The sequence below is a fragment of the Lygodium microphyllum genome, chromosome 12 (assembly GCF_053477565.2).
Source record: "Lygodium microphyllum isolate KBCC chromosome 12, Lygodium_microphyllum_v1.1.10, whole genome shotgun sequence".
Taxonomy (NCBI): Eukaryota; Viridiplantae; Streptophyta; class Polypodiopsida; order Schizaeales; family Lygodiaceae; genus Lygodium; species Lygodium microphyllum.
In genome coordinates this window covers 125632955-125646641 of record NC_141146.1, presented here as the reverse complement: position 1 = coordinate 125646641, position 13687 = coordinate 125632955, and the positions used below count along the sequence as shown (strand labels likewise).

General features: G+C 39.6%; 1 protein-coding gene across 1 annotated transcript; it reads right to left on the bottom strand.

Annotated features, from left to right (window-relative positions):
* Positions 1-2763: 2763 nt before the first annotated feature.
* LOC148028229 (uncharacterized) lies at positions 2764-8011 on the bottom strand. Its single transcript, XM_087690007.1, has 6 exons — positions 7275-8011; positions 7066-7184; positions 6845-6933; positions 4330-6759; positions 3967-4159; positions 2764-3652 (listed from the first exon to the last, which is right to left on the bottom strand). Exons 2-6 carry the CDS (start codon positions 7145-7147, stop codon positions 2913-2915), a joined length of 3534 nt encoding a protein of 1177 aa, XP_087546133.1. The 5' UTR covers positions 7148-7184; positions 7275-8011; the 3' UTR covers positions 2764-2912.
* Between the last annotated feature and the right edge of the window lie 5676 nt (positions 8012-13687).

Below are 13687 nucleotides of genomic sequence, written 5' to 3'. Positions count from 1 at the left end.
GAACACCATGGCTTATTGGTGGCAATTCATGGGGTGGAGCATTGAGCATATCTAACACAAATAATCTTGGCCATATGAATTATTTTGAGGCAAATTTTCACTTACAATTGGAGGCATCATTTGATTTTGTAGCTTAATCAATTGTACTTGATCTAGTAGACATTAAGATTATGGATGATAGTGATACTTTCTCAAATGATCCGTATACCATGACCGACCTATCATTAAATATTCACCTTGTGTTTACCTTGGATCCTACCGTTCAACAACATTCAAACTTAGGTTTTGGGTGGGTCAACTAATCTAGATTTTTGTGTGCTTAATCATGGGATATGGTTGGTAAATTCACCCAATTATAAGCTTTTGAAGAATTATTATTTCGTAAAGTAGGTCCATTAAATCTTGTAATAGGTTTCTATATAGACATAACGCAAGATACATGCTATATATTAGATTGGGGAGGTTTTGTAGATTATTTCACTCGCCCAAATAATACCTATGATTATGCTTTTGGCTTTATGACCCAGAAGGATCTTATTGGACTTGGATATTTTTGGAGCAAATCATCTCACATCAAGAAATACCCTATTGGATTCAAAAGAACCACTACCTCATTAACAACTTGAATCGATATACATCAACAACTTCAATTAGCATACATCTACATCATGACACAATTTTCTTTTCCTTTATGGCATAAATTTCATCATAGCTTATGACACTTGATGGTTAGTTTACAATACAATAACATTAAAAGTCTTGCTCACATTAAATGATAGAAATAAACCATACACTATGATGGCACTATTGTTGAAAGCTACTTCTCTCATTGATCTATTGGAGGCTATTCTACCCTATAGTGCAAGCCACCTATGCAATATTGACTCCTATTCGATGCTTATGATTAGGTTGGACTACAAGTGATTAACGAGAGTCAATGTTGTCTGCATGTGGCTCATGAAGAAACAACATTTAATATCAAGATTAACATAAGACTTGCACTATATGTTTGCCATTAAATTAAAGTACATTAAAGCCTTCCTCTATTGGTTTTGTCATTAAATACTAAGAAATACCCCATCTTCATCACAATATCTTTTAGTTTTCTTGTTTTTTTTTTTTTCCAAAACCCTTCATATAGAAGAAAACTTCTAGAAATTTATGAAAAGTTCATTCGCATGCATATGTACAATTCTAGTAGTCCAAGTGCTGTCTCCATTTGAACAAACCAATCTAATCAATGGAAAATGGTAGTGTTGTGAGCAACTCAATCCCACCGATGGAAAATGGTAAGCATTGCGAGCAACTCATACCAATATGAGAGAGAGAGAGAGAGAGAGAGAGAGAGAGAGGAAATTGTGTGAACATCTTCTCAAGCCCTTCCAAGGCATACAGGAGGAAACAGAGACATCAAGATTCTAATTATAATCCACTTTGGGGCACCATTGGCATAAAAGAAAATCCACCAGGTGCCATTGGCACCAAAAGGAAACCGACTACTAAAGCTATAAAAGTTACCGAATCATATCATTAAGGCAACTCATTGCTTCAGCTTTTTGATTTACTCTTGCGCTTGGTGGAGTTGTGGTGTGAGTTCATGTGTGATCTGCATTTGGGTTCCCTTGAAACATCTTGATTGCTTCAATACTTCAACTTTAACTTGCACGTTTCCAAACTCCAAAGTCAATAATTAAGTCTATACTTGGTGACTTTCCGGGGTTTTCCCTCCAAACTCGGCCGGCCTCTAGCTTGTACGACTTTGAACATCATTGGCAGTCTTCCTCATCTAGTTCTTCTGTTTCTTCGTGGCACCCATAAAGGAGGCCTCCTAGATGTGCATGGAATGCAATCTTCTTGTGCAATGTAGCTTCATGAGCTACTGAATAGATAGTCTGTCATACCTTCAATTGCTCATCTGTCTCCTCCCTTGTTTCGGTTTCCTTCTCTAGCTCCTCTTGCATTTTGGTTGCCATTTCCTTGACTTCATCCTCAATCTTCTTATTAGATGTAGCCACCTCTGTTGCCAGCTTTCCCTGTGTGTGTGTGTTATGTATGCGCAGGCATGTGCATCGGTACGCATGTTCAGATGGGTGTCATCCAAACAGGCACTGCAAACTAATCCCTGCATCTGCATGCATCTATGTAAGAACCCCAGAACCGGCAAACTATACAACTATATACATCAACCCGGGGCAGCAGAGAACATCTAGTCTGGTTCTTCCCAAAGATTGAACTAGAAAGATGCAATCCATACTCCTCAGTAAAATGGACCCTTTTCAAACAGGCCTGTATATTTGACAGAAGGGAAAATGTGCAAGCCCCTTGCTGTAACTTGCTGTACCTTCACAGAATTACCTGGGTTCGTTGTTGGATCTATATTGCTGGCATATATAAGACCAGCTGCATCATCAGATTATATACAGAAGGATACAGCCAGTGAGTACGACACCTAAAGGATGCAATACAAATGCTGCCCTTTTTTGCTGGGCCAATGAGATTTAGGACAAAAGATGTGGCTTTGCCTAGGTTTATGTGTCTGGCTTGGACCTGCATAGCTGACATGCATAAGATTAGCTGCAATCATGATATTATGGTATAAATGGGCACTTCCAAATTTGACCAGCTTGCAATGCAATGGAAACCTTCATTCTCAAATGGTATCTCGAGAATATAATCACCCACAAACTGGTCTGAACTAAGCGGAAGCACTGCTGGGTGCTAAAACAGTGGGCCATTGGCTGGAGAATAACAATTTGGTTCTCAAATGGTATCTCGAGAATATAATCACCCACAAACTGGTCTGAACTAAGCGGAAGCACTGCTGGGTGCTAAAACAGTGGGCCATTGGCTGGAGAATAACAATTTGGTTGGTAAAGCCATCTGTATAGATGCTTTGAACTTGTGTCTACAATTTACAAAACCAGCAAAGCCTCCTCAATCAAATCATTTAAAATAATCTGCTCCACGTCAAGCCCAACTGATTCAGTGTCAAGGCTAAGATCAAGCCCATGATCTCCTCTGGCTAAATCTTTTGCAACAAGGTTTTCCAAAGTATCCTGAGATTCAGACTGTGAACAGGAAAGACAATAGACTCGCGAACACACAAGCTGCACAAGATCCTTGCTCAAAGGTATGGGAATGATTGAGAGGTTATGTGAGATTGACCATGGGCGGCAGTTAAGATGCGGCCCCAAAACTTCAAGTAAAACATCGTTAATGCAGTCAAAGAGCAGGTGCCTCATCGAATAATTCAACAGTTGTGCGCATTTCTGAGTTCTAATATCAAGTCGAATGTCCCTCGGACCCTTGCCAGAAAGATACCCTTCAACTTGCTGAAACAGATAGGGATCAAGAGGTTGATTTGGTGCAAACCAGCGGGTCCAAATAGTAAATCTGTCTCCAGTGAATCCTGAGGCGGACAGCACAGCCTTCACATACATCATCTCTGCAGCCTCTCCATATGAGCTATCAAATTCACCCCCCTCCACATGAGGGTGTTCTGACTCACTCATGGTGTCAACATCATCAAGACTTCGATCCATGAAGGGACCTTCTTCTCCACCAACACAACCATTCTCTTGACTTGCCTCTTGTTCATGTATTGGCACTGAATCATCATCAAATCGAAGGAGACGAAGCTGCATCCGCAATCCTGCATGTAATCACGAACAATCTAGCATAAGACAAATTCTCAACTGCTAATTCCAAAAATAACTCTTCCAACACAAATTGACTGAGAAAATGGATCACATGCACAGATCCCAACAGACAGGTAGTACTCATGACTATAATCATACAACTACTAATAGTCATAATCAGAGTCTACAAAGCTGTTGAAGTTTCTGAGTACTTAAACTATATGCACAAAATGTGCATTCAAGATCCACATAAGATAAAATGGTCCTTAAAAGTCGGCATAAGAACTTTTATTTCCACAGTAACTTGTATCACTAATACTAAGACTACCTTGCAAATCTGCGCTTATCTCTTTAAATTCCATAGAGATTCCTGAATCTTCTTGGAAAGGTACGCTCAAGACAGAGACTGGACTTGGATGTTCAGGCTGTTCCTTGTTTGAATCACTCTCAGTCCTTCTAGGTACCTCGGCTATCAAGCATGATAATGATTCTTGAGCTACTGTCACCTTTGATAAAAGATCCTGCAGTCAAAAACAAAAACCTACAAGTCATATCTTCAACCAGATAAAAATTTGTTAGTAGGACTATGACTGGAAACTTGAAGCTTAAGAAGGCAAAGCACAAGTACATGGATCAACGCAGAATAGCAAAGATAATTGCAGACTACTCAAAAGCAAGTAAGAAAACTTACACCAGTAAGAGATGGCTGTTCAGAATGACATTCATTGTCACGTTCTGTTTCTGCAGATACTTGAAACCTTGCAGCTGAATTTAAGGCAGAATGGTGACCATTTGCACTACCAGACTCACCCACAAGAATTTGATTACTAAACAAAGGGGAATTATCACACGAAGATACAGATGAGTCATTGTCTGGAACAGGTCCAATGTCTTCAATTTGGCACTGCGCTTTCTGACTGTAAGCCACTGAAATGTCTTCGAGTGATTCTTGAGCAGATAGCTCTATACATGCAGGACCATGACAACCTTTTTCAGGATTAGCAGGTATTCTACCTATGGAAGTAATTTTGCCATAAGATTCAAATTCTTTCCTGTCCAAAGGAATAATTAGACCTGTCAAATGATCCTTCACATCCACAGCTGGTGCACCCGTAACTTCCTCCAAGCCTGATTCAAAGGCATGGCCAAAAAGCACCCCATTATTGTTAGATAGAAGCTCCTTGCCATGAGCAGAGGTCTCCAGCATGGGCATGGACTTTGACCTAGATCTTTCTTTCATACCACCACCAGTCGCAACAGAAAATGGTATCTCCGACTCTAGAGGAGGATCACCAATATCCTTGTCAGCAGCTGCATGCAATAGCAGCTCCTGATAATGCTGTGCTACATTGAAGCCATCCACACCATGCCTTCGTGAGCCTCTTGAACTACGTGAAGACTTCAAACCTGAAGAAGATTGGCAACGATCATCTGAGTGCACCCCCTTTCTAGACAACTGGCAGACATCCTCTGAATATACCCCATTTCTCAAAGCTGCTGCTTTTGGTGTCTCTGTAATCAAGTCACCTGATTGTTCAGCGGTTAGTGATCTGGACCTTTCAGAAGCCCTTCGCCTCAATTCATAGTTATGGCCAACATCATTGTCAAGGCTCTTGTCCCATTGGCTAGATAAAGAATCCACTCTGTTGTAGCCATCATAATGTATCCTTCTTGGATGTATGCTGGCTTCCTCATTGGTGCTGCCTGCCCCCAACTCAGGGACCTTCCTATTATTATATCGAGGCTTCCTTCTAAAGCTTCTATCTCTTTCAGCAGAGTGACTATTTGAAAAGCGTTCAGAGTCAGCCGATAATTCTCTAGTGACAGTTTCCCTTACTTGTCTTGCAATTTCCCGAGCAACCTCCCTAGGATCTTTTGAAAAATCTCTGTAATGATCTTTCAGTTGGCGGCTTCGCCTCTCATGTTTGTACTTTCCGTTAAGCTTCTCCCATAGTTTTTCTAAGATATCTGAAGAGTCTTTCTGGGTAATCTCCTTTGAAACTAAAAGATCATTGGGAGATCTAGGGTGCCTAGGAGGTGAGACTCTGGAATTATGTACTCGTCCTGGATTCGGCTTCAAAACCACTATTCTGGTAGGGGTTTGACGATCAGTATTATAAGTCTGATCCTCTCTGGTAACAGAGGAAGAAGTAAGTCTTCCCTGGCCTTGCGAACTTAAAGATTCTTCCCTTATATAAGATTGCATCATCAAGGCATTCTTGACCTTCCTCTCTGCTGCAACATCTGAATCTGGCCGTTTTATGGTAGAGTGCTGGGCTCTGTAGCTTGCTCTTGGATCTGAACGTTCCCCTCCTTCAAACAGATTGCTTCTATATGCATCATGATGCAATCTTCCATGCTTCACTACTTCTTTTGGCTGTGAGATCAGTGTGGTAACCTCAATGTCATGGAGTTTCCTTGCTGTAGAGGAGTTTGATTTCTGAAGAAATGTCCTAAATAAATCTTTATTTGACTGTAAAAACTCCATCGCCTCCAAAAATTCATTTGACTCATGAAGCCTGTCCTCTGCATCAGGTTCTTTTGAGCTAAACACTTTCTCCTGAGGCAGTGCTAGCTTGGCTTCATGCCGCTTTTCTTGAACAAGAGCCTTTGTATCACCTGACTTTGAATCACAATCATCCAGTCTAGTTGGCTTTCTGGGTTGGTCTGCTTTCTTCTGGCTTTGCCGAGCCTCAAACTCCTTTTTGAACTCTTGAAGTAGCTGCTCTTGGGGATGATTTCGGAAAGAAAGTGACAAAGAGCTTACTTGATCATCCTCTAGATCACTTCCCCGTGTACGAGGACTTCGATGAGTGACATTATCTGTGGCGACAGGAGATATGGCTCTATTCCCATAAAACTTGGCATTGTGTGCTGGTTTCTCATTGCCTCGTTGCCTTTCAAGGGGCCTATATACAGACTTCTCATTACGCAAAGGAGAAGCTTTCTCTGAAGTCTTTACATCATTTGGCAGAGCCTCCAATCCCATCAACCTTGCAACAACACTAGGTGCTCGGTTGCTGGATTCTGAATCCTTTGTCAACTCATGAGCTATCAGAGTTTTAATAGGCATCGCACTTGATTTCTTTTTTGCTGATGGTTTAAGCCTTTCATAACCATACTGCAGTTCCAAACATAAGTCACTCAGTTAAGCAATCGCTTTGAGCTGTTAGCACTCATGCAGATAGTAAGCTTCATAAACGTACTGGAATTTCTTCATGTCTATGTGCATTTGGTTTTGGAGGTTCAAGAATGCTGCCCCCAACATCCAAGCTGTTCCTGGGAGTTTCTAGACCTGAAAAATTATTATAGAATCAATAGGATATCAAATAAGTCGCATCAAACAACAATATAGAAAATCTTGAAACGTTGTTACAGAACATTTTCTCCATTGAATGAACAGGCCAACTGCAAAATGCAAGCTCACCTACTGCTGATTTTTTCTCAGTGACAAGCTTTCTCCCAGCCAATGCCTGATTAAAATCAAACAAGTGCATAAGACCCCCCATGCAGCCGAGATAATCGCTGTGCCCCGCTGAGATCCTTCTGCAAGCATGTCAAATAATGTCAGTGAAAACCCTGCCAAAAGCTTCTAGAGGTGACAGGGAGATACTAGAAAGGCCTCCATGAACGTACATCAGCTGATTTTACACGCCTGCAACCTAGAGCGCCCAGAGCGGGATGATCTGTGTTTCAGCAGCAATGCGAATGAATGCTGCCCGCCCTGAGCAAGCTAATGTGAGGCGATGTTCGCCTGAAGGAACAACAGAGACTCATCTACACTATGGCTACTATGGCGAAACTGTGGAGGTATCCAGCTTTCTTGAACGAGAAAGGACAAAAATCCATTCAACTATGCTGCTCAAAGCAAGTGCTTGCTTTCATGTAAATTTGACGCTCTGAGGTGTGTGCTGCACTGTGCAAAAGAAAAGGAGCAATATTGCTTGAAGACAGCTCAATACTGCTTGAAGATAGCTCAATCCTGTGCAAAGAAAGAAGCCTTTCTTCTAGGAGAGCGCGATTCCCATCTCTCCGACCGATTCCAGATAGGTTTGATGTCTATACAAGCAACAGGCAATTAGGGTTCCGCCGTCCCCCCCGCCCCCCGGTGACGTTCCTGAGCTTCAATTGAGGACGTATCTCTGATGAATGCGCCAATTTGGAGGTGAGCAGATGGCTGCAATGGGGAGAGAGAGAGAGAGAGAGAGAGAGAGAGAGAGAGAAGCAAGCCAGAAGAAAAGTTACAGCAGATGCACAAATTGGCAGAGGTGGGCACGGTGCGATGGAGAAATTCCGGAAGCAGCAGGCTCTGCAAAGCTAGAGGTAGCTAGCTAATAAAAAAGCTATTGTATGATGGTACGCAACAACGGTAAGAGTAAACAAGTTCACACTCTTCTTCGGTGTTTTCTTGACCAGGAGACGTGTACCTTTCACTCGTCCAACCCCGATGTTTGTAATGTCCCTCGCACCCATGTCGTTGCATCAGACCCCATCTAACATTCAAACCCCAATACTCAATACTTGGGCAAACCCCACCCCACCATTCCCATCAACCGAACCAAAACAATGCAACCCCAATTAACAATGCAAAATTTTATGTCTCATAATGAGCTCACTCATACCTTGACTCGTCTCATTGGCTTCTGCACATTCGATCCCCCCCCCCCCCCCAACTTGTCTTTTTTTTCATTATTCAATGCAATAAGACATCATTATGGTGAAACAAGATCAAAACCATGCAAGTTGTTTTCTTATGGCTTGCACTAGCTGTAATAACAAGTTTCAATCAAGTGCTTGCAAGACCAATAAGACATTTCTAAGATTTTGGGCAAAGATACGTGTCATAGTGTTTGTACAATTATCTCAATGTAACATGCTAGGGTACTAGCAATGGCCATTAATGTAAAGTTTTGCATTTCTCAAAGCAATACTTCATGCCTTGAGCTATGCTTCACACAACATGAGTGTTGTCGAGAATCATTGCTTGGCATTAGCATTTGGTAGCCCTTGATGTTTTACTATTGATAGGCCTACAGTTTCTTTGAGAGAGAGTTTTTGTGCATGCATGTACACATGTAAAAGAGCCCAGCAAGTGAGCTAGAAAGAGGGTGAAGACAAAAAAGAAGAGAAGAGAGTGCATGTCTCATCAATGCATGCCTATTTTAAGGTAAAGGGAGAAACATAAAAATGGAACATGTGTAATCTCTTATGACCCCTCCACACACAAGTAAACTTACTTGTGTGAAGACCTATCCACACACACATGAAATTAATGGGTGGAGCCCAACATATTGATGGCATCAAGAGGAGAGATGAATGAATGAGGAGAGAAGAGATATGCCTTTGATAGTCTAAATGCCACATAAGTTGACTTGGAGTGGTATATTGAGTACCCCCTGATTTGTTATACTCTATCAAGTTGTAGAAGCCCCTTCTGGCAAAGTTCAAGTTGGTGGTAAGTGTTGACTATCTCCACTATGTTTACCTAGGTAGGTAATTTTACTTGCATGGGAACTAGCTCTTACACCATGTTTTAACACAATGACTTTTGCTAAATAGAGAATACATTTATTAACATCCTCCCTTCTCAATGAAGCAAATGTTTTATAATGAAGCTTAGGTGAGTTAAAAGCATTACTCTCTCTCTCTCTCTCTCTCTCTCTCTCTCTCTCTCTCTCTCTCTCTCTCTCTCTCTCTCTCTCTCTCTCTCTCTCTCTCTCTCTCTCTCTCTCTCCATGTGTTAATATGAAAACTTTTGCTAAACAGGTAATAGATTTGTTTGCATTCGTGCGCCTAATCAGAAAGTTTTTGTGATGTAGCTTAATTGAGTCATTGTAGCTTTTATTGAAAAATCCCTCTCTCTCTCTCTCTCTCTCTCTCTCTCTCTCTCTCCATGTGTTAATATGAAAACTTTTGCTAAACAGGTAATAGATTTGTTTGCATTCGTGCGCCTAATCAGAAAGTTTTTGTGATGTAGCTTAATTGAGTCATTGTAGCTTTTATTGAAAAATCCCTCTCTCTCTCTCTCTCTCTCTCTCTCTCTCTCTCTCTCCATGTGTTAATATGAAAACTTTTGCTAAACAGGTAATAGATTTGTTTGCATTCGTGCGCCTAATCAGAAAGCTTTTGTGATGTAGCTTAATTGAGTCATTGTAGCTTTTATTGAAAAATCTCTCTCTCTCTCTCTCTCTCTCTCTCCCTCTCTCTCTCTCTCTCCATGTGTTAATATGAAAACTTTTGCTAAACAGGTAATAGATTTGTTTGCATTCGTGCGCCTAATCAGAAAGCTTTTGTGATGTAGCTTAATTGAGTCATTGTAGCTTTTATTGAAAAATCTCTCTCTCTCTCTCTCTCTCTCTCTCTCTCTCTCTCTCTCTCTCTCTCTCTCTCTCTCTCTCTCTCTCTCTCTCTCTCTCTCTCTCTCTCTCTCTCTGTCTCTCTCTCTCTCTCTCCATGTGTTAATATGAAAACTTTTGCTAAACAGATAATAGATTTGTTTACATTCGTGCGCCTAATCAGAAAGCTTTTGTGATGTAGCTTAATTGAGTCATTGTAGGTTTTATTGAAAAATCTCTCTCTCTCTCTCTCTCTCTCTCTCTCTCTCTCTCTCTCTCTCTCTCTCTCTCTCTCTCTCTCTCTCAATGGCATTGTCTCTTAGTTTCAACCCTCTCTCATCAATTGTTGGTTCTCTCAATAAAAGCATAAAATATAAAGACAATAACAAATTTGTGATAACTTAAGGTGTTATAGAAATCAAACCCCAAACAAACTATGTGCCAACCATGAAGCTTACCTACAAAGAACTATAACATTAGAATCTAAGGTAGTTGTAGGACTATATAAACATGTTTTGCGTTATGGATATTATAGGACATATCTCAAACAAAACATATTCTTGCTTCTAAGCCTTAAATTGGTGCAAACTTGCACGATGTCTTCATAAAGGTTAAGATGTATGTGTGTGTGCAAGTGTTATTTCTTCTTACATCAGTTAGTTTTCATATATGTGTGCATACCCAGAAATGTATATGTGCTCTTCTTAACAAAATACACATTCCAATGACTCTTTCACCAATGCATGTTTGTGCAAGAAAATCATTAGCAAGCTATCAATCCATGATAAGATGTTTCACTTGCATAAAAGTGGGATAGACCATCAAAAAGGCTATGGAGAGGGAAGCTTTACCACTCTTCTATGCAAGCAAACACGTGTTAGGGAACCATGATGTAAACCACCAAGAGTAGAGAGGTCTCCTTCATGAACAACATATAGATTGCTCAAACAAAGGGGTTGCCTTCAGAGATCTCAAATAATTTGTACTTGGCAACAAATCACCATGTAGAGAGAGAGAGAGAGAGAGAGAGAGAGAGAGAGAGTGTGTGTGTGTGTCTCAAAATTATTTCCTATTGATGATGATTGATGATGACGATGATGATGATGATGGAGAGAAAGAGACATTTTGAGATGTTGAAAAACTTCTTTAGATGTAGTTTTGACATCCTCATGTTTTCTTATTTTCTAACGCATTTGTAGTTTTGTAGCCTATATGAATTTGGTTTTGACATCTCGAGAACTACCTTTCTTTTTTGGCACATGTTGCAGTTTTGTAGCCTATGTAGAATGTAACATATGTTAGCCAAACATCCAAACAAAACTAAATGTAGTCCTTCCTACGAGTATATAGCTATGGAGTTGGAAGTGTGACCTCTATATGAGCTTGATACAATAGCAATGCAAAATGTTGAAGCAACAACAAACAACAAAAGTTCACAATTGACAACTATGGTGCAAACTCATGTTGTTCTACATGCTCCTATACACACAACTAACTTGAAATGATAGTACCCCCACAAAACATAACACCCACATATACACAAGAGCTCAAGCATCATCGAGTCCTCAAGGTGGAGGTAGAGTTATTGGAAGTAGCATTTGAGAGTGGTAGCCACCTACTACCCTCACCAAAAATTTTGACACACACCTTAAAGAGTGCTCATTTTGTCTCCTCTCGGGTGTAGTTTTTGCATTTTAGTGCTTGGGAAGTGATTCATGAGTCTAGTCCTATTATGTTGAAAGGCATTGGGCCTCACTTTGCTTTGTTTTGGTATTATGTACTGTTCCTTATATTCCATATTGACTAGCTTAGACTTTTTTTATCTTCTATTTGTGGGAGAAGTCTCCTTTATGCTATCTTGGGGACATTGAATTGATGGTTAAGGTTGGGAATTTATGGTTTCGATAGTTTGCATGTATTTTCTATCAATGTACTATCTTGGTATCACAACAACTATTGAGTGTCAAGAGGGGATGTTCAAAGCATGTATTCTACTCACTAAAGTGCCTTAAGGGTCGCTTGATGTAGTCATCATTGTGAAGTCTAGTGGGCTCTTATACCTCTTGAATTTGAAGTCTCAAAAATCTAAAGCTTATATGAAGGCACCCAATGTGACATTTAGGGTTGATTCTAAGAATGTCACATGTTTTAGACTCATAAATCTTGTGGCAAATCCTTATTAGATCTGGAAATAAGATATAGAAGATACCTCACATATCATTGCAACTTTACCCTAAAATATACTACAAATATGGAGTATACTAGGAATTTATGGTCAATCTTGTCTAGGTTTTCTATAAAAAATTCAAAGCGTGATGACTTTTCTTTCAAATTCTTATTACTCAATACATTAGGTTTCAAGCCCCAATTCTCATTTTGATAAAATTAACCAATTGTCAAATAGTACCATTAAAACCATCCCTAATTGCATTCCCACATTCATCTCTTATTTGATGCTATATAATGTCCTTTGGTGCTATGCTTTTGGAACCTTCATGTTGTGAGCATGCATGGTGACTCTTTGGGGTTATGATAGTGTGACTCGGGGAATTCACTATATGTATACCCTCTATATCATGTGCATTCAAGTCCTATTTATAAATATCTTTATCTGTGAATTTTTCCTTAATAAAACATAACCCTTTTCTATTCAATCTATAAGTAGCCCCTTTATATGGGACCCTTCTATATGTAAAAAATGTGTAAAAATGGTATTTTAAAAATCCCTTATGTTGAACCCACGTGATACAGATATACATTTATGATTGACCTCCTCGGGTGTAGTGTGATCATAGTTCATCAAGAGGTTCTTTATGCTATCCACATTACTTTTGTTTGTCCCTTTACAACAAACCAAGTACATGCTAATCGTTCAAATGTTGTTAAAAACACACTCTAGCTTTGTCACCCCTCACATTGAAAGCCCCCTTAAATCATGTATTGAAATAATGAAAATGTGAGTGATTAAGTTTTTATATTGATGATTCTTTTGATTAGCCACACCTAACATTTTCACAATTTCTAATTCTATATTATACAAATTCTTGTGCACATTGAAGGGCTTCCAACATTCGTCAATATACAAAAAATGGTGCAAGATAGAGTAGAGAGAAAGAGAGGTGTATAGACTGGATTTGTGTTCTCGAATGACATAAAAGCTTGATAACAAAAGCTTGTCATCTAGATAATGAGGGCCCTATTGTGTAAGATAAAAAGAAGTTGCACCATTAACGTAATTAAATTGGAGTGTTTTGGAACGTAAAATATTTTATAGTATTCCCAACACATTAGTTGTTTAGTTTTCCATGATAGATGTGTACAAGTATGAAAAGAAAAGTGAGAAGTATATCCTTGTTCTAACATAGCTTGCTAAATTAGTAGTAACTTTGCCTAATTTACAATGCATAAATATGGGTTTCCCAATAAATCATACTCTATAAGCCTTAAGCCTTTATAAAGAATCAATAAAGTGCTTAGTGGTAATAATAGATTTTGAATAGTTGGGCATGAAGAAAGTATATATATTTGGAAAATGCTGCTACAAAGCCAAGCCTTATATGGAAAAGTGACATTAAAAAATATTTGTTGAAATAAACTTGAGTGTAGACAACAAACAATTTGTGATCTCATAGTCTAGGAAATTATGCCTATGAGTCTCCTCCACTCTATTGCAAACTTCTTTGTACGTTATGCCCATGTACCCCTTGAGGGAGC

Coding starts and splice junctions, on each gene's coding strand:
- LOC148028229 (XM_087690007.1), bottom strand. CDS start 7,147: ATGGGGGGTCTTATGCACTTGTTTGATTTTAATCAGGCATTGGCTGGG. Junction 6,934..7,065: donor TGAGAAAAAATCAGCAGTAG/GTGAGCTTGCAT, acceptor ATAATTTTTCAG/GTCTAGAAACTCCCAGGAAC. Junction 6,760..6,844: donor ATAGACATGAAGAAATTCCA/GTACGTTTATGA, acceptor TTGGAACTGCAG/TATGGTTATGAAAGGCTTAA.